The sequence below is a fragment of the Myripristis murdjan genome, chromosome 1, assembly GCF_902150065.1.
Source record: "Myripristis murdjan chromosome 1, fMyrMur1.1, whole genome shotgun sequence".
In the NCBI taxonomy this organism is placed as follows: domain Eukaryota; kingdom Metazoa; phylum Chordata; class Actinopteri; order Holocentriformes; family Holocentridae; genus Myripristis; species Myripristis murdjan.
This window is the reverse complement of record NC_043980.1, coordinates 21,456,723-21,483,682: the sequence shown is the minus strand read 5'-3', so window position 1 is coordinate 21,483,682 and position 26,960 is coordinate 21,456,723. Positions and strand designations below refer to the sequence as shown.

At 45.7% G+C, this 26,960-nt stretch overlaps 1 protein-coding gene across 2 annotated transcripts in view; it reads right to left on the bottom strand.

The window, feature by feature from the left end:
* slit2 (slit homolog 2 (Drosophila)) overlaps positions 1-26,551 on the bottom strand; it is a 93,452-nt gene extending 66,901 nt beyond the window's left edge. For both annotated transcript variants that reach the window (XM_030056971.1, XM_030056979.1), the window contains exons 1-4: positions 25,595-26,551; positions 24,406-24,477; positions 22,750-22,821; positions 17,099-17,170 (exon numbers count right to left, since the gene is read on the bottom strand). In XM_030056971.1, the coding sequence (XP_029912831.1) occupies positions 17,099-17,170; positions 22,750-22,821; positions 24,406-24,477; positions 25,595-25,803 (425 nt within the window). In that variant the 5' untranslated portion in view covers positions 25,804-26,551. The remainder of the gene's footprint in view (positions 1-17,098; positions 17,171-22,749; positions 22,822-24,405; positions 24,478-25,594) is intronic.
* Between the last annotated feature and the right edge of the window lie 409 nt (positions 26,552-26,960).

Below are 26,960 nucleotides of genomic sequence, written 5' to 3'. Positions count from 1 at the left end.
ACTTTACCAAAAGCAATATGAACAAATCACCACTGGGCCAAACACACACAGAAGAAGAAACAATGACATTGAATGCAGCAGAGGAGTGCAGTGACACCCAGAGATGATATTTTCACTCTCTTATTGTCTCTCAGTCAATACCTGCTTGAAATAAAGGAGGGAGATAAATGAAAAAAAGAAAAGTGAGGGAGAAATGGCGAGAGGAGAAAGCAGCACGAGGAGAAAGACTGGTGGTGGTGGTGGTGGGGGGCATGTTATGACATCAGATGTCGTTAACCAATTAAACGGGGTGTTGCAGGAGAGTGATTCCAGCAGCCACTAAAAGCCTCTGTGTCACTGACCTCAGGAAGAGAGAATCTAATAACAAACAATCTCTCTCCCTTCGCCTTCCTCTCATCCCGTCTTCTTGCCGTCAGCCAATTCACTAACAGCCGCTTTTGTCTTCCCTAAGCTGTCAGAACCTTATTTATGTTCAGCTGAGAGAACCTGCCCATCTGGAGCACAAATAAGCAAAAAAAAAAAAAGAGTTTCTTAAACTATGAGTCGAGACCTGAAATTGGTGGCTGATTGCTGTTGAGTTTCCACGCGGGCAGATTAGCAATTAGCTGTAATGAGGCTCGGTCACAAGGTGAGCCTGCTGCAAGATCTCATTTGGCTCCACAATTGGAAGAGGTTGAAAGGACTCATGAGCTAAACTGAAGCGCGGACCTGGGAAAGCGTTCAGCGAGTGATGCAGCGGCATCGACTACCTGCTCAGCGGAGATCGTTGCGGTGAATTCGGTTTACGGAGCGATACGGAAACTTGGCAGACGAGCCGGGCTGCTGCGAAGAGGCATTCTTTCATGTCTGTGTTTGAAATCGTTTCATTACAGATGTGGAAATCTCCCTCTTTGAAAGCCTTTTCTCTTTTTCTCATACAAAGAGACATGACCTCTCTCACAGCATATGATACACACACACACACACACACAAGTTTAGTTCCACTGCGAGAGAACAGCTGAGCTTTAGATTGCTCTAAAATCCCCTGTCGCTACGAGTTTGGGCCAGAGGGATGAAATAAACTTACCACCTGCTACTGTTAGTCCACATACACACACACACAAACATGCACACACACACACACACACGCATGCATACACACACACTCCTAACATCTGCCACTGCAGTCCCTTGTGTTTTGCCAACACCGGAAACTTTCAGACTAATAGTCACAGCTCAAGGCAGTGCTTACAGTTCCCAGCTTTTAATGGGAGTTCGCCTTACATCATTAATGCATATCAATCACCGTAAAACACACACACACACACACACACACACACACACACATACAGTAGGATTTGTATCCTTGAAGCTGTGAATAACAGAGCTGACAGGCAACACCGTGAGTATAAAGATGTTAAAGTTCAGAGAGAAAGCAGCGTGAATGGGAGCAGGCAGGGAGCGAGCGAGCGAGGGAGGGAGGGAGAGAGAGAGGGAGGGAGGGAAAAAGACAGAAAGAGAGAGAGACGGAGTAGTGAAGCGGCTATGGAGAACAGGTGATTTGGTGAGGAAGTCTTCAGGGGTTTGAATGAGAGTTTGGGTTAGAAGCACAGGTGACACAGGTTTACACACAAATACAGATACACACACGCACACACACACGCACACACACACACACACACACACACACACACATATATCCCAGGCACAAGTGGTCGTGGAGGACAAACAGCGATCAAACGTCCAGCCCCTCTGTTTTGATTCTCTTTCATCTTCGCATGCTAATTAACCTCGACCTGGAACCTCCCAGCGCTTAATTGCTACCATGGAAACGGTTGCCATTCACAAAACTGTCACACACACACACACACACACATGCAACCCAATGCCCTGGATCAATTAGACGCATCCATTCTGCTTGACTAGCAGCAGTCATCACCATCAGCCCATCAGAAATCACCTCTCTCTCTGTTTCTGCCCCATCAACTCATACTGAGGGAAACAGAGGGGAGCAATGGATGGGGTGGAGGGGAGGGAGGGAGGAGGGGGAGGAAGGGAGAACAAGGTAAAAGAAAAAAACAAAATGAGAGTACAAGGCGTAAACGTGAAGGACATAAAAAACAGAAATCGGCACGGATCTGTCAGTTAAACTGAGCAGTCATGCAACAGAGAGGGGAGGAAAAAAAAAGTCTCAAACTGTGCACAGCAAGATGAGAAGGGAAAAAAAAGCCTTTTAAAGCAGGAAAGTGGAGGGGGGGTGGGAGGTTTGAGGCGAGAGGTAAGAGAGGAGTCAAAGATGAGATGAGAAGACAGTGAAGGAAATCCAGCCCAGTCCAAGTGCCATAAAAGTCAGCCAAGCCTAACCAATGGCGGCTCTCTCCTGAGACAACTGATTGGAGGAAATGAAGCAGGAGACGGGAGCACAACCATAATTTTAGATGTGCAGATTCAAGGTATTCCTCCCACTGTCTTACACCGAGGCGCACAAATACACACACACACACACACACACACACAGAGAGACACACACACGCACACGCTCAGATGTACAGTATAAACACAGAGAGAAGCAGACATCGCTCACCACGCACATTTAAACAGAAATGCACAATAGACTCAGCTCAAATGAGGCTTGTCATGCCTGCAACAGTGAACTTACGAACCCCCACGAGCCTGCATGGGGCCAGCATGTTACACACACACACACACACACACACACCACACACACACACTGGTGTTATTACCTGTGGGTTTTGTCTGAACATGCAGGTTGTCAGGCGGTAATGTGTTGTGGGTAATAACCCTTTCCTCTCTTCCCTCCCTCTCCCATCACTCCCTTCTCTGCTTCTCCCTCTCTTTCCCTTTCCTTTCCATATTCCAGGTGCTGAAGACATCACACACACACACACACACACACACACACACACTCACACTTGAAGAAAATGTATCACAGCTTCACAATCTAACGGTACCGAAACCAAACTCCTCCTAAGCAGGCCTCTGGCTCGCTTTAAGCAAAGTAGACGGTCTCATCTAAACCTGTGTGGAGCCGCTCAGAGCTTGAGAGGCCAAACTGGATATTTTTCATCACTTTAACGCTTAAAATGTTCCACTAATAATCCGGTTATGAAAAAATGACTGTGCAGTCTCTGATATTTTGCGTCTAGTGGACGACTCTCCCAAATCTTCACTGCGCCACAGCAACGATTTGGGAATATTTTGTATCAAACAGAGTGAAAAAGTCATCCATCGACCACAAAGTGTTGACATTTTTAAATAAAATAGCTTTAGATGGTCTAAATATGTTGTTTCTTCATTTATATTAATATTATTCATATTATTAAATCATTTTTTATTGAAATATTTGCACCAGTTATGATCAGCTATAAAAGTAATGAGAAAAATAAGAGATTTCTATGAGGAATTAATAAATGAATGATCCATGATTGATGATAAATTATGATATATTGAGTAGAATTGGCCATAAGTAAAGGAAAAGCCAGCAGGGCAGTAGCTGCACTGACCGTTGCTCTGTTATATTTCATTTTACAAACACGATCAAAAAAGTGACATGGAAAGTAGACTTTTTCAAGAAAGATGGAAAGAGTGGTTATTTTCTGCTGGGAGGAAAACGGCAAACCCGTATTCTTTATATTTGTTGCACGTTGCAGTTATTTTCACGTATCAACATGCAATTTCTCATTGATTGGTTGTCTACAAATTGATTGATTCCAAATAATAAATCAGAGAGTATAGCCAAAAATATCCATGTGTCGACTCTGGTCATATTGACGTTGGCAAAAAATAATCCGGCCCCGGTGAGGGTCTTGTTTGTACGAATGCCCACTACTTTATCTAATAGATAGATAGATAGATAGATAGATAGATATACTTTATTGATCCCAACCAGGGAAATTGATCCCAATTCAGGGAAAGAATATGAGACACTCCTGACATTTGTGTGCGGTAGCTTTGCCACAAACGAATGTCATAGTGATATATTAAAAAAAAAAAAAAAAAAAAAAACATTATTATGATTTCAGCTTTAACAAGAGGGATACTCATTTTCCTAAATCCTACAGAAATACCTCACAAGAGTCCTAACTATTAGAGCTCCCTCTGATAAAACACGGATGCGACTTGAGACACTAAGACGGATCACATCCTTTGCTGCTGAGGTATCTGGGAAACAACAAGTGTTACCTAGCAGGTCGCTAAGGCAACTCCAACAGGAATCTTACAGTAGTGTTGTGCATAGACACTATTAAACACACACACAAATACACACACACACACAGAGTCTGTAACCCACCCAGAGCGCTGCTTGTAATTATGAGAGCTGTAAAACACGCTGACATCATAGCCTAGGGTTGCTCTTTCCCTCGCTCCCTCTCTGTTAAACTATATTACAGTTGTGCATCTGTGTGTTGGTGTGTGTGTGTGTGTGTGGTAGTAAAGCGTCCAGGTGTTGAGGCTGTTGTCTTACTTTCACTGCTGTCCTCTGTCCATTCAGCCCCTCCCAAGATACAAAACCAAAAAAAATTTCTCTGTCTGCACTTTTTTAGTTACAGAAACATCTCCAGTTGCTACACACCCACCCACACAAACACACACACACACACTCACTGGTGGTATAACTAAACAGTGAACTCATAGTCTGGTGCAGATAGGGACAGAAGGATGGAGCCAGAGCGATAAGAGAGGATAAAATAAATGAGCAGAAACTCATGCCAGGCCAAAAATGAAAGCGACGTCAATATCAAATTTGCTACTACAATTATTGGACTTGCCGCTAATTATTGGACGGAAAGGTAAATTGAACTCATAGTTAATAGTTTGATGTAAAACTGCATTGACAATCCACAAGTCATTAATACAGCTGGAGGGGAAAAAAGCATTTGAATTTCTTTGTCAGAATGTTAAATAGGGCAGAGGGAGCGTGCCCTGAATGCTTTAGCGGCCCGACAGGATCCTGTAGTCGTGATGAGACGGAGGAAATGAGACAGATGTAGGACAAACGTCACATGCGCTCCGCACAAAACTCAATCAGTCGACAAAACAGCTTGAATAACGATGAGCAGCGCGGTCCCGCTCGGCGTTGGGGAAAAACAAATTGTTAACATTCTTCTTCCTGGACTCATAAATCGATCCTCCAATGAGCCGTCGGGACACAGGCGACCCTGACCGCTAACATCTGACCTCTGACCCCGGAACAGGAAGAGGCCTGTAGGGTTACTTAACACCCACATGTGCCTCCTTCTCCTTTTCTTTTTCTCCCCCTCGAGCCTCCCTCCTCTTTGCTTCTCTGTGTCTGCCAATAGAGCATAATTGAATTTCTGTGAATGATGATGATCTGTCTTTGTATTACCGTTGCACTGAACCTCATAAAGTTTTTCAATGAGGCGGAATACACACCCGCACAAGCGCGCATGCACACACGAAAACACACACTTGTGCTCCTTGCAGCATAGCGCACACACACTCCCATACTCACAGACACAAACAAGGACGGGAGAGGGCATGAAGCCTTCTAAGCGTGTGAAATATTTAAGAGGGCCAGTGGAGAGAAAAACGCTGTGTTTCTTTTCTGTGCGGCGAAAGTGGAGAGAGAGAGAGAGAGAGAGAGAGAGAGAGAGAGAGAGAGAGAGAGAGAGAGAGATTCGGGACCATAAACCACAAAGCTCTCCTTCGACTCGGCCCATTTAGGCCCATTTAGAGACAACACTTGCAAGAGAGCGAGACTGCAGAGAAGAAAGAGGGAGGGGGGCGCGGACAAGAAGAGAGGCAGAACGAGAGTCTCGGTTATTCTTATTGCTGAACAAAGAAAGGAGAGAGACAGACAGAAAGAAAGGAAGACTTGAAGGAAGAGGGAAAGATATGATATGATCAGAGTCCTAACTTGTCTTTGCATAGTTTATCTGATCACTCGCTCAGATAGCATCTGTTTTATCCTGCATTACCCAATCTTCCTGGCATCCTGTGTGTGTGTGTGTGTGTGTGTGTGTGTGTGTGTGTGTGTGTGTGTGTGTGTGTGTTCCTCTGCCTGACACTTGCTGAGAGGTCAGAGTTCTTCAGAGCAACCGTCCAATTACGTGGGGGCATGGTGTTACCGTAGAGATGAGAGAGGACTGTAATTGGATAATGACACATCAGGGTTGGAACCTGTCATTAGAGACTGTCGAGCATGCACACACACACACACACACACACACACACACACACACACGCGCACACACGCTTACACAGACACTCACATACACATGCACATGCGTCGGGTACTAACCTGTGATTAGAGACCTGCTGATCCATCATCAGCCTGCAGCTACTGAGCCTCTCACTCTCTCTCTCTCTCTCTCTCTCTCTCTCTCTCTCCCTCTCCCTTTCTCCCTCATCCTCTATCATTTTCTTTCACCTACTCATCTACTGCCCGACACAGACTCTGGCAAATGAACAAGAATTAATTAATCTTAAAAAGGTTGCTGCATTTATATATTTAAAACCTTGCTGCAGTTTTCAACATAGAGTCTGGGGATCTCCGGGGGTCCTCAGCAAAACAGGAATAGTTTAATTTCATGAAAATTTCATGATAAGTTAAATTTAATTTAACTTGAAACTGTTTAAAAAAAATACGTTATTAGTCACATGTTTTAATATCACTGAAAACAATATATACTTTCATATCGGGCTCCCTATGGGATAAAATTATTTCAAAAGGGGGTCGCTGGCTTAGTAAAAGTCCACTTTGGGTGCAGATCATGAAAAAGTTTGAAAAACCCTGCTTTACATTGTTCTACATATTCTGCTTAAACTGGAATTTCACTTACAGTCTCACCGATCCAGGTTGTGGGTGTGTTTCTGGTATAAATCCCAGCATTATGCGAACATTAGTGTGTTTTAATGAGCCCGGGTCTTGTGGTACATTTAACTCTGCTCATTTTGGGCCCTGAGGTGAACAGAATTTAAGGAGATGTGAACCTGGAGCGACGTCCCTGTGAGGAATGATTGGTCAGCTCCCAGTTTCCCCTCCTGGTTTCTTCTGCATCATTACCATGGGTGAGGGCCTTGCATAAGCCTCTCCAAACGAATGTGTAGGGCTGGAGGAGAGAGGTGAGAGATGGAGGGAGGATGGAGGAGGTGGAAAGAAAGGCAGTGAGGGAGAGACGACTTTGAGAAAGAGGAAGGTGCTGCAGAGAGAAAAGGAAGATAATAGAGAAAAGGGGGGAGAGAGACAGATTGAGAGGTGAAACAAGGAGGAAGGGGGCGAGCGCAGAGGAGGAGATGGAAAAAAGAACGAGAGATGGGAGCGAGCGAGAGAGAGAGAGAGAGCGGGGGAGAAAGGGAGGGCAATGAGGTTTTCTTTTGTGGTGGATGGAGAGTGACAGGGGTGCCAATGGAGTGGCCAGCGATGACGGTCCCACTGGAGAATGCTGGCTATGCCAGTGGAGTGGCACTAATGGAGCCAGAGAGGGGATGCAGTTGCCTGCCCTGGAGGGGGGATATTGTGCAACTGGACAAGGCGGCTTGACACAGAGCCAAGATGGAGGATTAGCAGGCAGAGAGGGGAGGCACCCAGGACAGAGAAAGACAGCCATGTTAAGTCTGCTGACTGATTGACATGAACTGAACCTGCTCTGTTTTCCGTGTGACTGCTGAGCTTTCGAAAGTTTCCACTTTTTGTTCTACTTTCTAAAAGAGCAGACACTTTGGTGACCAGAAGACAGAGTTCTCTCTGTCTGCCTCTGATTGAGCCTTAATTCCTCATAACCTCATCAACGCCTCACACACTTACAAACTGTCCCTCTCTCGCGCACGCACACACACACACACACACACACACACACACACACACACACATGCGTACAAACACATAAACACAAACAACAACCACCAGGCACACACACACACCCCACCCCCGTATGAGCGCACACAGCGAGCGGGGGTCAATATTGCTGAGTAGCTGTGATTGGGGTGAGAGGGGGAGCGCTGCATGATGAATTATCCTGATTACTCCATAATCCTTCCCATAATTCACTGGCCAGGCCGACTCATCCATCAATACAGGACCTGGATCCATACCTGCATATACACCGCGGAGACACACAGGAGGGGGAGGGCGACGGAGAAGGAGAGAAAGCTGAGAGAGGTGGGGGGGATCTCCGTCCTGTTGGCGCTCTGCTGCGTAATACCAGCGTTACCTGCGTGTTATTAAGTTAAGCACTGAGGCTGAAGCCAGAGAGGGAGGAAGTGCAGGGGATAGAGGATGGCTGCTGTTGCGTTGGGAGGTATTACCGCACACGGTGACCCTTAATCACACACAAGACAAGGTAAGGAAATGCTTTGATGATCGAGAAGACCTCACACACACATGCACACATGCACACACACACACACACCTCTGCAATCATAACTACCTGCTTCCAGGTAAGCTCTTCCTGGCGTTGGATAGGTATGTAACCCCCCCCTTCCCAATAATCCACACTCAGGTTACACACACACACTCGCACACCTACACACACTCATACACACACCTAGGCACTTCTTTCTGACAGACATGCTGGCTCCAGGCTTCAGGCTACCTGCCATCTACAGTAAGTATCGACATACCTCTCTCCTCTGCTCTCCATTCCTCTCCTCTCCTCCTTTCTCTATCCCTCACTTTCCTCCTTTCTTTTGCCTTTTTTTTTTTTTCACAGCTCACTCACAATGGAGAAAACACCCCTGTCTTCACCCCGGTAAATTCCTCCAAGCTCTTTTTTTTTTTTCCACACCATTTAAGAGAGCAAACACACCTCTAATCTTTTCTTTAAATACCCTTCATTCATTCCTTCTTCACCCATTCCTTCTCTCTCTCTCTCTTTTTTTCCGGGCGTAACTCTTTGCTCATTTTGAAATGTGATGGGCAAAGCAGCGCCTGCCCTCCTGGCATATCCATTATTCTGGATCTCTCATTGGCCGACACCGATGCTCCCTCACCTTTGACCTGCGAGCTCTGAACTTTGACACCTGGCAACTGATTAATTTAGCTGCACCCAACATGCCCACACACACACACACACACACACACACACCCACACACAAACACACACACTTCCACTTCCTGGGCTCCATTCAGGAACAAGTTAGTTCTAGCGGTGGTAAAAGTCAAGGAGGGCGTTTTTATATCTTTACATTCTGTCTCCATCACGTCACCTTTTGTACTTGTGCCCTCTTAATAATGCCAGTATGACTTTGGCAGGCCCTCTCTGAATCACTTGAGAATGAATTACAGCATTGTGTCGGGATCTGAATGGCCAAATCACATCTTAGGAAAAAGAGTGGCCTTGAGCAATTCAGATAGTCAGTCATGTGATTCATACGATGGCAAACGAGTGAGTCATTGACACTCAACACCTCGGCGCTGCTGTAACTGCCAGTTCACACTCACGGGGTGATTCATAATGTGTACATAGACGACATGGAAACATCGGAATAGACACACAACAACAGCCACAAGAAAAACAAAACAAAACACTGACACTGTTTGCATATTCCTGTTAGGCCGGGCGCTATCTGCACGATCCAAGAGTCCTAATGAAAACATTTCTGGGACAATATGGCTTTGTACATACTGAAAAGATCTGCGTGCGCTTGTGTGTTTGTGTGCACGGAGAGCGTGCGCGGAAGTTTTTAAATCAGTTAAAGTGCATTCAGAGAAACAGGAGGGGGCAGGAAATATTGTTGAATGCTAAAGCGATGTGTGTGCGAGAGAGACAGAGACAGAGAGAGAGGGAGAGAGGGAGAGAGAGAGAGAGAGATCTACATCCACAGATGCCTTAGGCTGCAGAGGCTTAACTTCATTTCCTTGGACAGACATAACGGCAGATATTTGCATATCCTATGTACACAAGGACATTGGCCAAATATCTCCTGATGCAAAACACTGGAACCAATCAAAGCTACCAGCAGATACTGATCTTTTAAAGGCTGTATCCCAAATCTAAAGAATAACCAGGAACAGGATTTGTTTGGTGTTTCTCGCTTGTGAAACCGAACTTGAAAAAGACGGTATAACATTAACGTGAATGATCAGATATTCAGGAATACATAGTTCATAGTAATACATACACAAGTCAATGCAGTAAGAATATATTTCAGACTTTCATACAGCACATGGTTAGCAACTTGCAGATTACAGGGCTGCATGATATGGTAAAAAAAAAAAAAAAAAAAAAAAAAAAAAAAAAAAAAAAAAATATATATATATATATATATATATATATATATATATATATATATATATATATATATATAATATTAGATTTTCACTACACAATCATTGTGTCTACAAGAATTCACGATAACAATATTATTGCAATATAAATAGAAAATTTGATACTACTACTACTACTACTAATGATGATGATCATCATCATAATTTTGATAATAAAGTAGTAGTAGTAGTATATTTCACTTTGTTTATTGCACATTTTGTGCATTTTCTGGCAAATGAATTACACCCAAAACATGATGTAACCATGTCAGGTCTGTATGCTGTGTGTGCGTGTGTGTGCGTGTGTGTGTGATATCATTGTTAACATGATATCAATATTTGATTTTTTAAATATCATACTGCAGGTATATCGCCACACACCTTGTCTGAACAATATGATTTGTATGTAATTTGCCACATATTTTATCAAAAAGCTGCAGTTTCAATAATAGTTTGATTAATTGTTTGGGCCTATTACATCTCAACCGGACATTTTGTCAGAAGTCAAGAAAAATCTGTCTTTAAAAATATTAAGTGATATAAAGTGGTTAGGCATAAATGGTAGGGAGTAGTTTTCACGTTTTTGGGTAACAAGTGGAGGCGGGTTCCCCTCCTCCTCCTAAATCACCTCATGCTTAGATCTCCTGACTTGAACATTCTTCACCTTCGACCTCCACGGGGACCCGGAGGTCATCGTCACCGTGGCAACTAAAACACCCAGCACTCTCTGTCTTAATTAAAACACATTGTTTGCTCAGAGAAAATTTCATTTCTCTCCGTTTGACCTCTCCTTTCCACTCGCTTCCTTTTTCCTTTCTCACCCCCCATTTAGTTAACTGTCAACACACGGGGCAGGCCCACATCTCCGGCTTCCGGACCACGTCTGTGCTCTTGTGACTGAGTTTGTCGTCTCGGCTGAGGTGTGTGTGTGTGCGTGTGTGTGTGTGTGTGTGTGGGTGCGCACCAGGGTTAAGCTCTCACAGAAGACAAAGCCACAACCTTCTGGGCTGCTAAGCAACAATGCTGTCCGGCAAAACGGCACGGCCTCATCAGAGCACTATTTAGCAGAGGATTAGGGACAATTACACACACGCACACACATCCATGCATACACAGCAGACACACACACGCACACACGCACACACGCACACACACACACACACACACACGCACACAAAACCTGACTCAAACCTCAATTTAAGTGTGTGCATGTGTTATTCCCGAAGTTTAAAGAACCCCCTTCCTTTCTCTTCTTCCTCCATCCATTACACATTCTCCATATTGTCTCTCGTGATGATGATGATGATGGTGATGATGAATGATGATGATTATAATTTTTATGATGATGATGATGATGGACTTGGTGAGCACTAATTTTAATTTGCTCTCTCTTTATCCCTCTCTCTCTGTATGCTCCCATGCAAATAAAAACAGCAAAGTTTTAATGAGAGCACATCTCCCCCGACACATACTGTACCTTATATGAAACACAACTGAATGTGTGCATGTGGACACACACACACACACACACACACACGCACCCCAAAATGCACAGACACAGATACATGCACAACAGGCGGAGCCATGACGTTGATGTGATGAGACATCGCTCACCATGGAGATGGTAACCTGGGAAGCTGTTGCTGGGGGAGACTGGCCAGCAGAGGCCAAGCAGCAAAATAACACACACACCACACCACACACACACATACACACACACACTCACTGTCCCGTCAATCTAGCCTCATACCCAAGGGCGCGGGAAGGGTGGTGCTGAGGGTGCTGCAGCACCCCCTGCTGAGGAGGGGTGGAATAAATGTCAAATTAATTTTACCACATTTCAAAGTCATTTTCTTTTGAAAATGACTTGATTGTGGCAGTCACTTAAGGTGTGGACAGGGGGAGAAAGTAAAACGTGTATTAATCTACTGCACCTAATGCAAGGAAAACGAAAAACATGTAAAACGCGTGCAGAGGGGCAATCACACCGAGACACATCAGGCGGCACCATCAGTCGGTATCAGGCGAGCCGGCCGCGGCACCGGCCAGCATGAGGCAGCTCACCTGTCAGATCCGGCAGACCTGACCGGGTGGGCGCGGTGCCGGATGATGCCGCGGCGGGCTCGCCTGATGCCGACTGATGGTGCCGCGGCATGTGCGGGTCAATACGGTAGTCTAGAAAACTAGTGATTTTTTTTTCTCGTGCGCCCCCAAGTAGATTGCGCCTTGGGCAGTTGCACTGCCCATAGCAGAAACCGTCCCTGCTGCTGAGTCTGCCAGCACAGCGGGATACTGCTGCAACTCTCTCTCACTTGTTTGCGCTGCGCTCGCACAGCTGGTTGTCTGTCACTGAAAGTTTAGCCTCCAAATCAGTGGTGTAGTCTACGTGATACGCAGGTATACGGCGTATACCCACTAGAAAAGGTCCCGCATTTCCGTATAACCACTTAAAAATGCGCAAAGATACGTATGAGTATGTTTTTTTGACATAACGTTCACTTTCTCCTTCATAAAGTCGCCTTCTCTGTGTTACGAAGCGCCTCTTTTTGACCATTTTTCGGGGGACACTACAGCTGGAGCTAACGTTAACGTTTCAGAAAGGGAGCCTGTGTGTGTGTGCGCGCGCAGGTGCACCCCCCTCCCCACCCACCCACCCCATACGCAGCACCCCCTGGCAAAAAGTAGTTCCCGCGCGCATGCTCATACCCAAGCATAAGCAGACTCCTCAGCTGTGAAAGCACTGACCCATTCTCTTATCCTCTCATCACCCATCCCTTCATCAATCCCTCTTTCATCTCTCCCTCTTTCATCTTGCTCCTGATTGCTGTCCAGCAGAGGGGAAGAGAGAGAGGAGAGGAGAGGAGAGAAGAGGAGAGGAGAGGAGAGAGCAGTGGGAATTTGGAGTAGGTACCAAGAGGATAACAAGATGAGGACAGATGAGAGATCACTAAAAACCAGGAAAATTCAAAATTCATGATTATCATGGCCTTTTTTTTTTTTAATCATGATTTTCAGTCATGTCTCTGTATTGTTAAAGATGCACAATATGCAAAATTGCTGAGGGCTGATTGAAGGGAAGACCATCAACACTCAACTGCAAAAAAACCAAAAAAAAAAACCCCAAAAAAACATTTTAAAAGTAAATTTTTCAGCGAGGCCACTGATGAGGACCATTTGGCCTGTCCTCCCTTAAATCAACCCGCTACAATTAGCATAGTGCACCTTTAAAATGTGATTAAAATGTTAAATAATTACTAATACACACTGAGATAATTTCACCATGTTTTGTAGAGATCAAAACATCACAATTTAAGCAATTAGCACGATGAATGTCAAGTGCCATGTGTTCACATATAAAATGCACAACACAAGCATACCAGATGCATCCTGGATAATTAGTGCCATGACCATGAGAGGTTTGCACCTGGTGCACATGGCAGATAAGAGAAAACAGCAACCAAAACGGCTATTTTCTGGTTGTCTGGTGCAGGTTTAAAAGAAAACAGCCATAAACACATCCATAAACACATGAAATGAAATGTGCAGTGCCATGCAATACACAACTTTGGCCCTGATTTAAAGTCAAGATGAAATACAAAAAAAATGGCTATTTAACTTTTTTACATTCCTGGTCATATTGTGCATCTATTTAACAATACACGCCTAAAACATTAAATTATCTAGGTACGAACCAACTAGTTTCAACCAATAATATCATGACACCCACCCGTCAATCAATCTTCTCTAAAATTCACATTCAACAGTTAAATCCTCCCAGTGTTAAGTCCCACCTCTCTATCCTGTTTCACTTGGAAATACATCACCATACAGAGGTTACACACTCTCAAAATGCTGTTTCATCTGGACCTCAATAAACCTTTCAATGTGAACAAAAACTTTCAGCATGACTGGCCAAGAAGATTGTTTTGCACCAGTGACAAGTCTTAATTCTGGCTTTGAACACTGAAAACTGAAAATAAGTTAGTGCCCACTATTGGTTTGGGCCATGAATATGTGCAGATAAGAGCGACACAACAATAGACGGGTCGATGCTTGACAACATGTAGCAAAAATCTGTGCCTTGTTAAAAACCCGCTAATCAAAAATGACTATTGTGGTACATACAACTTAATGCAGTGTAACAACCAACTGTTGGCGGCTTTGATTCAAAATACAACTGGTGACTGTTTCATCCCTACATACACTTAGTGTGTGTGTGTGTGTGTGTGTTTGTGTGCATTCTGATCTCAGCCTCTCATCAAAACGTGCGCTGATTGGCTCGGCCCGGGCCAACTCTTGGTTCCTGGCCAATGCAGCGAGGTTTTACTAGCCTATCTTGTTTTACAGAGTCCTTCTAATGAACTGGCTGTGTTTGATCCGCAGTTCAAAGTGTCTAGTTGCTCTCTCTTTCTCTCCCTCTTTCTTTCTCAGGGCAAACAGTCACAGCTGTGGTCCCCTGTATTACTCTTGTGGTGATACACTGATCAACAATAGGAGCGGGAGAAGCAGGAGGGGTGTGTGTGTGTGTGTGTGTGTGTGTGTGTGTGTGTTTGAGAGAGAGGGAGAGAGATAGAGATAGATATTGGGGTAATGCCCACCACATGGTGTCTCCAGATGTGTGTGCCTACGTAACCTAATAGAGCCGGGGCCCTGGGGTGTTTGTGTGTCGGGGGAGGCTGATAGAGTGTGTGTGTGTGTGTGTGTGTGTGTGTGTGTTGTGGGGGTGGAGGAGTTGAGACACAGGTGTTGAAATTGGGAAGGATGAAGGAGACACGGAGGAGGTTTAAGAGGAACTGTGTGGTTGCTTTTTTCTTATCAAATATGACACACTCTCGCCCACACACACTCCCCCCCCCCCCCCCCCCCCCACTCCTTCCTCCCTCCTCCCTCCTCCTCTGTCTCCTCGCTTCTCTCTCTCTCTCTTACCTTCCGATGCTTGCTGTTGTTTCGCTCAAAAGCAACAACGACGCACCTGACCCTGGCCCAGTTTAACTCGGCTCTGGAAACCCTAAACCACCGCGCTGCACAAAGGTTAAACACATAAATACACACACATACACACAGATTTTCCAAGCCCTGAAAAGTGAAAACATAATTTTCATAATAGCAGGTTGAGCAAGCGTTCATTTATAGCAGGACTGTCGCAAGGGCCGAACTCCATCCAGTTTGCACATACCTTCTGACCTCAATATAAGGCAACTTAACAAGGTTCTGCTTTAGAGGTTTTCAAGGGATTTTTTTTTTTTTTTTTGCTGGGTTCCCTAAAAATAAAAACACACTCTAGGGGGTGCAGAAGTCAACACTAGATCAACACAAGAAGAGGAGGCCTAAATACAGTTGTTTATTGGCAGACTCCATCGCTGCCATTCATTCTGAATGACTTCCATACGTTTGACCAATCTAAGTTGTGGCTGCCATGGCGCCAGCTTGGGAGTTTTCTTTTCTCATCAACATTTAGACATTTTCTGTTGGCTTTCAGACAATTTGTTTGCCAATAACTTCATTATAAAGGAAAAAAAAAAATAGTGTTGAATTACAGGACGTTATGAATGACATTCTGCTGAATGAAGTGTGACATGTAAATGTAGTAAGCTTATTCTCTGAATGGATGAGAGGGACCATCTGCCAAATACACACATACCTGGAGAGCTAACACACACACACTCAGACAAACACCCACATTAACAAATAAGCAAACAAACACACATGCACACACACACACACACACACACACAATCAACATTCACACAGAGAGGCAGCTTGTCTGCGACAGCTGAGAAGAGAGAAGTATATCCGAGTTATATTTTTACCCCGGCCCACACGCTGAGCAAAATGCCAACTCTTGGCCTTGAGAAACTCTCTCTCTCTCACACACACACACACATACACACAAACACACGCATATGCAGACACACACCCTTAGACACGACGGGTCAAGCCTAGCCAACCACCGTAGCAGCCGCAGAACATAAACATCTTTCACACACTCTCTGAATCATCTGAGCATTTCAATATTGTTTTAGATAAATATATTCAGCCACACATATAAATATATGCAACCATAATTATTCCCTACGACCACAAATGACCATGACGGGAAGTTAGTTCCCACAGTTGCAGCGGCAGAGCAGCCCAGCCCTTTGCTACTGGAAATCCACAGCTCTGTTTACGGTTCAGACGAGTCGGCTGTGAATGAAGAGTGGAAGGTGCTCTACAACAACAAACAGCGGCTCGCTGGTTTGAAGGCACAGAGGAACTATTTTTTTCTCTTTAGTTCAGTTTAGTTGATCCGGCAGGAGAAATCTGCCTCTCTTTGTCTGCCGCCTTTTCCTCACTCTTTCACTCAAACAAACCCCTGTATACACACACAGACAGACACACACACACACACACATCTCTCCCAGTGGGCAGCAGCTGTTGGAGTGCTAATCTCCATTAGCTACTGAACTGGCTTCTATGGAGAGAGCCTTGTCAAATCTATTCTCTCCCTCTCCCTCTCTCTCTCTGTTGCTCTCTCGCTCTTGCTCTGATTCTCTCATTCTTCCTCTCTCCTATATCCAAGCAAAACACCACAACTGCGTCACAGAGGAAAAAAAAAAAAACATTTCTTGTCTCTTCATCACAGAATCTGTCAAATATTTCAACACGCTCTTTCAAATAGTCAATAAGCTGTACAGGCCGCTCATATTTAAGGTATATACACCAGTAACCATCAGGCACACCCAGCTGCTGTTTGTCTGAGGCTCAGGCACTCTTTTCCGTGCCCTCATTAAACCAAATGCAATAGAAACCGAACAGAATTTGAGGTAACACTGCTTAGCAATGGAGTGATGGACAGAAAGAGAGAGAGAAAAAAAAAAAAAGACTTACAGTCTGTAGAGCTTCGTCGTTCCCAGGAAAAGCAACTCAGGGAAGACAGCCAGATTATTCCGATTCAGGCGCCTAAAAAAACACAGCATATATTAGAGAATAAACAATACCTGCCTGGCCAATTACACACAGGGCACTTCAACATGGCTAAAGTGGTTGCACATGTATATAATTAACTTTTTGGAGGAGGGTTTGTGTTTCTTGATTATCACAGTTGCTATTTTCTTATCGTATTGCAATTCAGTCAGATGTGAAGTATGCAACGACTGGGAGACGGACGGAGACAGTCAGGGCGGCTTTCAGCACACACACACACACACACACACACACACACATGCTACATGCACAGATACACAAATAAAGCAGACTCCTGGTTACCCCCTGATTTAAGGGGTACAACATGGCTACCAGACAAACAGTGAAGTTCAGAAGGAAGAGGGGGGAGGAGGGAGGGAGGAGAGGAGTATGAGGGAGAAGGGGTGCAGATGGGGGGGGTGGCGGGTGTGTGTGTGTGTGTGTGTGTGTGGTGTGTGTGTGGTGGTGGGGGGGTACTTTTCACCACAAAGGCGGAGGAGAGGAGACGATGTGGGAAAAACAAACAGGCAGTCTGGCTGGGCTACCGAATGTGTGAAAAGGACCCCACTGAGTAAACAAGGCCCTCACAGGGGAAGAGCTCACAACAACCCGTCATCACACACACACACACACACACACACACACACACACACACACACACACACAAATACACACAACAGTTGAGAGAACTCGGGTGAGTTTAATAATCTGGGTGCAATCATTTAACCCTGGTTGAGTGGAGTGAAGAGGTTTGTGTGTCGGTGTGTGTTGGTGCTGTGCGGGTGTGTGTTGGTTTGTGTCGGGGGAGAGTGGGGCAACTGAGTGACACTATGAGAGACAGGCTGCTGAAACAGTTTAACCCTGACACACACACACACACACACACACACACACACAGACAAGCCTAGTGCCGGATGCTGTGTTGGCTGCTGGTGGAGAGGAACGGAGCGAGGGGACAGAATGACAGAGAAGTGAGCTCAAACTCATCGGAAAAGTGCGTAAATCCTGAGAAACAACGCGCAGATTGTATCATAAGCACATGCAATCGCTCACACACACACATTAATCAAAGCAACGCCGCAGACATTGCTCAAACAAACGAGCTATCACTCCCCAAACGTCAGTGAGTCTACTTAAAACCTCACAAACGTCTCTTTCATTCTCTCAATTACGTTTTCCCATTAACCCCTCTCTTCCGCCACTCTGTTTCCCTATCAGCCGGCGAGGACTCTTTCGATAACGCCACTCCATCTGTGTCCATCCTCCGCCAACGAACGCGCAAATGTGCGACTGTGCCTGCACACACACACACACACATACACATACACACACTCCGCGGTTACATCAGAGGCCACTTAAATATTTAACATCCCGCAGAAATGATGTTTGTAAATTATTCACGCCTCTTCCGTTAACGCTAGCACCGGCAGCTAAGAGCCCCACGTGGTCCCACGGAGAGGCCCACTCCCCCGGCAGGCCCTGCCCAGCCGTGAGCACCCGTTAGTGGGCTAGACCTCCCCTGGGAGAGAGCCTGGACTGGTGCTGGAGGTGGGGAGGATGAGGAGGGGGGGGGTGGATGAGCTCATCCTCTTAAAATAGACGCAATGCTGTCAGACTAGGAGAGTGAGGGAGAGAGGAGGGAGGGGAAAGGGAATGACAGAGAGATAGAGATGGAAAGAGAGAGGGAGAGAGAGAGAGAGAGATCAAAACCTGTCTGCTACAGGTCGTGCTCCTCTAAGGTGTCATTGGGGAGGACCGTTCGGCGTGAAGTATCTCTACCAAACGCTGGCAGCTTACTCACTGTTTCCGACTGGAACGATCTCGCCGAGGGAACGCACCTTTCAAAACCTCAGCACTAGCAGAATTGATTGCCATACGTGTGTGCAGCCACACACACAAACAGGCACAGACACAGAGCATTTCCACAGTCGTGTCTCATTAGTCAAAGTCTGGCTGAAAGTGAGGGAAGAGCGAATGGCCAGCGCCTGTGTGGCGGAGGTGCGAGAGTCTCCAGCACACTGCAGCGTGGTGATAATCCCTGCAGCCATAAACAGATGCTAGAGGGCCACAAACCACACAGTAAACACACACACACACACACACACACACACATGCATGCCTGCACACACAAACACAGAGCAGACACATACACAGAAACACACATGCAAGCTTAACACCTAATAGCCTTGCATATTATGTGCAAAAGTGCATGCTTGTAGACTGGAAGGGAAATGACAAACCATCTTAGTAACCCATTATTATTTAACAGATGCAATTTGTGCTCTAAAGCAAATCATATAGTAACGCACACATATGACCTGTTGCCATAGTGATAACCCAAACCCTGAGGACGACGATGAGACCCAGAGGGCAGAAAAAAACTCACTTAAAACCCACTTCAAATGGACCACGTTGTGTGCATGCGTGTCTAGTCAGATAGTGATGAGGAAACCATGTGTTTGGTTAGTGGACCTGAGGTGAACCGATGTCCCATCATCCCCTAAAGGCTAACGCACTCTGATCTGATCTGTTATTTAAACGCCATACACAGACACCCATCCCCACCCCATGCTGCTGAATGTGGAAATCTTCCGCTCTTGTCGTTTAACTGGTGAGTTCAGCAGCAATCAGTCGTGAGCAGTCGTTCAAATTCAGACATTTTCAAGAAGTTAGACTTAAACTTAGTGGCCGGCTCATGTTGACTGAAAATATCTTTTTATGTGCCCTCACATGAGCAGATGATCTAAACTCCCTTGGTTGATAAAAAAGAAGAACAACATCTTGAACTTTATCCTGAATTGATAAGTGGGAACAGTGTTATCACACAGGCATCAAACGTAATCATTTCACACTAATCCAAGGCTTTATTTCAAATCTACATCCTAATATCAGAGATCACTGTTACAACTATCTATCGCTGTTCAAACGGTCCACATATTACAACACTGTAATCACTTCATTACAGACTTAATTATCTAGTTCCTAATCACTGGTCCTCTTTGATATCTACATCTCAATACATGTAATCGGTTTCCCAATTATCTATTGATATTAAAATTGTCTATTACAATGTGATCATTCAATTACAGACTTAATTATCTGGGGCTTAATCTCACTGCTGTTCTTTGAAATCAGTGTCCCAGTAGCTGTAATTACTGTTACATTCCTCCCTGCACATCTCTGGCTGCTATCTCTTCCAATCTGACCAGTTGTGAATGGGTTAGGGGCTATAAACCAATCAAATACTAGATTAGTGAGAAAAGAGAGGAGGTTAAGAGGATCAGGAACACCTCTCTTTCCTTCTTTCACCCACAGGGAGAAGGGGAAGAATGTATGACATTCCTATACATGCAGGACAATAGACAGGGAGAGCAAGGGGAGGGGGTGTCAAGGAGGAGAGGAAAAAACATGAGAAAGGTTAAAGAAATCAAGATCAAGATTAGTACTGACAGAGCAGCCTTGCGGAAGTAAAATGCGCTTGCACGGGGGTATATGCATACCTATGCATGTGTTTGCGCATGTGCATGTGTGTGTTGTGACATGACTATCTCCTCCACACCTCCTCCCACCGCCCCCTCCCCTTTTGTACCCCCCAGCTATTGCCCCACACCTGACCCAGCCCTGCCCAGCCCCGAAGAGCCTGTCGCAAGGGGTCGAGAAGGGGAACCGTTTTCCCCCTCCGTGGGGGGCAGTCACTGTGGATCTGTCAGCCCAGCTTAGGGCCCTCTCCTCTGGGCAGTGCTACCCAGCAGGCCCCCTCCAGCCCCAGAGGATGGAGGCCTTTGAAATGAGCCCCCAGACTCCAGGCTCTGGAGATGTGCCTTTGTCCGGTGGCAGCGGGGGGGCATTAATGACTGACTCCATCTTTGTGCGTGTGAACATGCCACGCCAGAGACGCTGAATTACAGTTGAAAACCCTCAGCGAAACCCCTCAGGAGGGGAGAGGACAACAGAAAACAGCCCAGTGCGCATGTTGTCGTCAGAAAGTTAGCTGCCATCGAAGGTGATCGCACTGAATTGAATAAATATAGGCTATATAAAGCAGCCAGAGATGAGATAGAGAATTCATTATGTCTTGAGAGTAAACATTTAAAAAAACATGGTTTTGACAGTGAATGTGTAAAACCTTATCTAGATCTCTGCTATTGCTATGTATGGCATTTTTTTGTATAAAGTTATTCATAATATACTTATGTGCACATAAGTATTTGCTTGTCCGCGAATGTGTGTGTGTGTGTGTGTGTATAATCGCTGGCCTGTGCCCATTCTTTGTGCAGAGTGTTTAATCCAACAGAATCAGTACCAATGTGAAGTTTCCTGTTAACACTGGATTATACACAGTTAAATATTGCCCTCTTTGTCTACAACTCTGGGAAGGAATTCCCAGAACTGCTTAGCTGGACAGAACCCAGCGAACATTGCATGAGAAACACTCGCAGGCCCGCTATAGAGGTCCACAGAGCTTCTCTTACTGTCAACAAAGAGCGGCTATAGCAGAGCAAAGAGCGGAGAAAAACCAGGCATGATATGGCTGGGACGAAAGCAGCTGCTGAATCACGATACTTCATCTCTTTTCATCCTGATGATTGCTGAAGAATTTACTTGTATCCAAAACAGCTATCAAAAAGATTTACCACATTCATTTTGATTTACAATGTGCAATGTGTGTGTGTGCATATAGGTGGATAAGTCTGCGTGTGCATGGCTATGTCTGCGATTGTGTGTGCATTTGGATGTGTGTGTGTGTGTGTCAGTGTGTAGTAAGTATTTTTATGAGTCTTTGAGTCTTTAATTAAAAGCTTGTCTCTAAACCTCCTCAGACTCTGTCACAGTCTGCTGCATTCCACTGTGTCATTGCTTGTTGGTCAGGCCACAAACCACATATAAACACACATGTACATGGGCGTGCGCGCGCACACATACACACACACACACACACACACATGCACACACCCACATCAAACAAAGTTGACAGTCAACACAATAGGCATATCACCACTCAGGGGTCTGCATCCCCTTCTCTCTGTCTCTCTCTCCCCCTCTCTCTGGCATACACACACACACACACACACACACACACACACACACACACACAGAGGCTTAATTATGCCATAACTGCCTGAGGGTTGGATGCCAAATACCAGTGATTCCAGGCTAGCACCGTAACGACCTATAGCCGTGCCCCATTCACTGTCCTCTGGCTCAGTCACAATGTTTCCTCTTGGACTGGGATGATAACACTCTCACCTGGTGGCGGCCTGGCTAAATGATTACAGGGAAATGTGTGTGTGTAACCGCAAGTATGCATAACTTAATGGAAATGTGTGTGTGTGGTGCATTTGTGTTTACACATGCTTGCACTTTCAAAGATAAGAATCCTGGAATATGAAATTACGTTGCTGACAAAAAGAAACAATTTGAGAGACGGGTGTTAAGCAAGCAGATGATGAGGACCAAGGAAATATGCACAATCGCACTCACACACACACATCTCCTGCTCAGTGGATGTTGTTATATGTTCGGAAAATACGTTAGGGCTACAATGGCGGCAGGTTCAACACGGCAATGTCACTCACAGTCTCTCCAGTTCCTTCAGGTCTTGGAAGGCTCCTCGCTCTATCGTGGTGATTTTGTTCTCCATCAGCTGCCTGAAAGAGTGAAACCGGGAGAGAGAGACAATGAGAGTGGGCAGGAAAAGAGAGAGAGCGTGCGAGAGAGAGAGAGGTGGAGAGAGAGGAGGTTGAACAAGAGAGCGGCGAAGAGAAGTAGGCATATAGAGAGTGAGAGCTGACAGAGAGATTTGTGTGAAGAAACCAAAAGAGGAGAGCGAGAGGTAGGTGGAGAGGAAGAGAGGGTGAAGGAGAGTGAGGAAGAGTAGGAGAGAGGTGGAAAGATGAACAGGGAGATAGAGGGAGAGATGGAGGAGATAGGTGGCAGTGTGTGAGAAAAGAGAAACAGGTTGAGGAGATGGAAATTGATAGAATGTTGAGAGAGTGAGTGTGTGTGTGAGAGAGAGAGAGATAGAGAGCGAGAGAGGCACAGAGAGAAAGAGAGTGAGAGAGAGATAGAAGGAGAGAGGACAATCAGCAGTGGGTCGATAGACCCAGAATTGACTTTAAAACTGGCCGATCAGTTGGACAGCAACTCATCTATCATCCAATTTACTCTCTATCTAACCACATAGCTGTGACTACTCATTCACTTAAACTACCACAACTCCACAACACCAAGCCTGTTCTCTCTCTCTCTCTCTCACACACACACACACACACACACACACACACACACACACACACACATCTATAGGTTATTGTACGTGCTCGTGAAAAAGGGGAGGTGCGCGCACACACACATGCAGCAATAACTGGCTGACACTAAATGAATACAACCTGATCCATGTATGCATGTTAACACACAAAACACATTAACATGGAGACTTTGAGACTGGTGAGCACATGCGCGCACACATACATCAAATTAAGGACATAATCTCTGAAGGAATTCCAGCAATGTGTATTTCCTGCCATTCACTTTTAACAGCTGAATGGCACCCAGTGTACATACAGACACACACACACACACACACACACACACACACACACTTCACACACACACACGAAGAGCAGGCCATCCCTGTCCCAACCTCACTCAAAGAAAACTCTTAACCTGGAGACATCAGGTTAGAAACTTGTTCTTACATGACTCTCTCTCTCTCTCTCTCTCTCTCTCTCTCTCTCTCTCTCTCTCTCTCTCTCTCTCTCTCTGCCTTCCAGCTGCATTCCTCCCTCCGCGGTTACACCTAATGACCGATATCTCTTTCCCTCTTTCCCCTCCATCACTTCCTCACCAGCGCGTTAATCACTCCAGCACATGGGACCCGGAGCCCACTGGTTAAAATAAGCCCCTCCTGACACTTCCACCGGGAGATTAACACGACAGCATTAACAGGTGCCACTGCTATTCTGTTTAGACAGAGAGCCGGGCCCAGCGAGGCGGCTGCTCTCCACGAACAGACGCAATGCAGCGGCACTTCAAGGGCTTGATGAGTCTGATGCTCGCAACCTCGTCAGAGACAATTAAACCTTGAGCTGTGACATTTGTAGCCAAGGTGTTGGACCTGTGAGGTGTCAGCGGTCTGAGCCGTGCCTGATTGCATATTTCTTTACCTCAGCACACATCTTTTCCATTTTACAGTGATAAAGGATGAAACAGCCTTGATAAAGGGCACTTACAACACTCGCAGATGCCTTAGTCCAGCGAAATCCGCCTTGGTGATTTTAGTGAGGTTGTTTGCATTCAGATCCCTAAACAGAGACAGGGACAAAGACGGCAGGATCAGTAATGGGATATGTTATTGAACAAGGACAAATCTGGTGAATACTACAAGGCAATGAAGACAGAATCATTTGGTGAAGGTCTGATGTAAATTGATTTGATTGTATAACAGACTGTGCTTTGCCTCACTGTGCTGTAGCCCACATACTGCAGGTTTGTCATTTGAGGGTCACAGAAACCCAGACGAGCTATGGCTGCTGCGTAGGGCAAATAGTAATTTCATCAAGGGGTCTTTGCCCAATGAAAAAGGGCCTGTTTAACTTAAAGCCCACTTGTCCAAATCCGTTTTTGATTAACTTGCTGGTCTCCAGACAAACCGATGTGGTCTACGAAGGCTTTGGTAATGCAACAGTGCGAAACCACCAACATAACCACCGTGCCCCTAACTTCACCAGCCGCTCCGCAATAAACAATCAACCGTCCTTGTGCTAAATCCGAGCGTTACACACAGCCTGTATTCTCTACACAATTTTCGTGATGAGCCACATTTTCTATCTGTCAGGTTTATCAGTTTTTACACGCCATCTGCGATCCAAAAACGCAGTTTGGGGCATGTTAGTTCAAATGTAAAGCGCTGCGCTATTAGGTTTTGGAGGTCTGGCCATGTCACCCCAAAACTATAATAAGCCTAGAATAAAATTTTAGAGACATCTGCTTTACAAGTACCACAGCAAAACTATGAATTTATATTATAGGAATATTATAGGAATACGACGTGACATCATATGATATATAAAAATACCAGAAAGTATGATAAGGTCACCATAAAGTCACTATTGAGTAACACAGACGCAATATTAAGTGCTGCTGGAAATATGCTAAAAATATTATAGTAATGTAGTATTATATTTTAAAAAAAATCCATCAAGTATCATAAGGACATTACACCGTCATTACTGAGTACCACAGACATACTAAGTCCCTAAACTAGCATTATAGGAATATTAGTGATGTTTCGTCGGGGCGAGCAGACTTCGGTGGAGAGGTGGGCTTTATCCAAATTGTTGAACTCTAGGGGAAATTTTAGAATAAGCGATTATATGCTTTGGTTACAACCAGTCCGCGCTGTAACAGTTTATTACTCACAGTCTCTCGGTGTTGCGGGGTATATTCCGGGGCACACTGCGGAGCCCTTGGCCGTGACAGTCCACTGTAGTCCCGGTACAGGAGCACTGGGCCGGGCAGGGCTGTCCGTCCACCCCGCTGGACAGAACCAGGACCAGGACAGCCACCAGCAGCCCCGGGAATGAGGCCGGGGAGCGGCCGGGGGCAACGGGGCTCAGAGCTCCCACCATCACTGCGGCAAGGGGGGGCCAAAATGAGACCCAAAAAACACTGGCAAAATGTGAGGGCGTAAAAAATTAAGCCCTTAAATCCCAAAAGAGCTCACCAAACTCTGCACGCAACTGGATGTCGTCCTCCCTTTGTCGTCCACCTTTTTAAGATGTGTGTTTTTGAAATTTCTTGCTATAATTTTACATTTGGGTCCTCTTGCTGGGCTTTCGGTTAGCGGAGGCTTGTCAACCGGGAGTTTGGTCCCCCTGGGCGGGGAGAGGGGAGGTCGACGAGGCAGTGGACCGGCTCTCTGGTTGCGCTACAGCGGCGCAAACTTCCACATGTCCCCGGCATGCGGTGCCCAAATCCCCCGTGTGCGTGTGTATGTGCGTGTCTATGTTTGTATGTGTGCACGCGTTAAAGCCCGTGAAACAACCCGATCCTTGGTGTGATCCTTGCACACACAGAAAAACACACTCACACACACACTTTCTCTTCTCTAGTGCATACACACACACACTCCAGGTGAGGCTGTCTCGCTTATTAATTCAACACGCGTCCGGCGAGGAGGCAGCGGCAGCACTCGGTTTTCCAAAAGCTCAGCACAGGTCACCGTGGGGAGAGATATTGATTCCGATCATGTATCAATTACCGGGCAGTAGCAAGGGTGTAGGCAATGTGAGGGAGTGAAAAAAAAAGCCCCGTGGAAGACCGGCGTGCGATACTATAATCCAACTCTGCGTTGTGCGTCAAAGCGCTGCTCCCGAGAGTGTGTGATAGGGAGAGAGAGCGAGACTGAGTGAGAGAGAGAGAGACAGAGAGAGGGAGAGAGAGAGAGAGAGAGAGAGAGAGTTGCTCGGACAGACGCAGTAGCAGACGTGCCCGCTGCCGTCTCTCTCTCTCTCTCTCTCTCTCTCTCTCTCTCTCTCTCTCTCTCACACACACACACACACACACACACACACACACTGCGTTTTTCCCTTAAGATAGCTGCAGGTTTCCAACTGGCCGTCAGTCAAGGAGCCACAGTTTGACCTCGGAAAGGGACTCTCTTTCTCACTGCAGTGGCCCAGTCACCTGATGCCTTATTTGTTTGGCCTCAGGAAGGCGACAGAGCTGCTTGGGGGGAATCCAAAATGTGAAGCAGAATGAAGCAAGAAGCCCACGGTCGAATGAA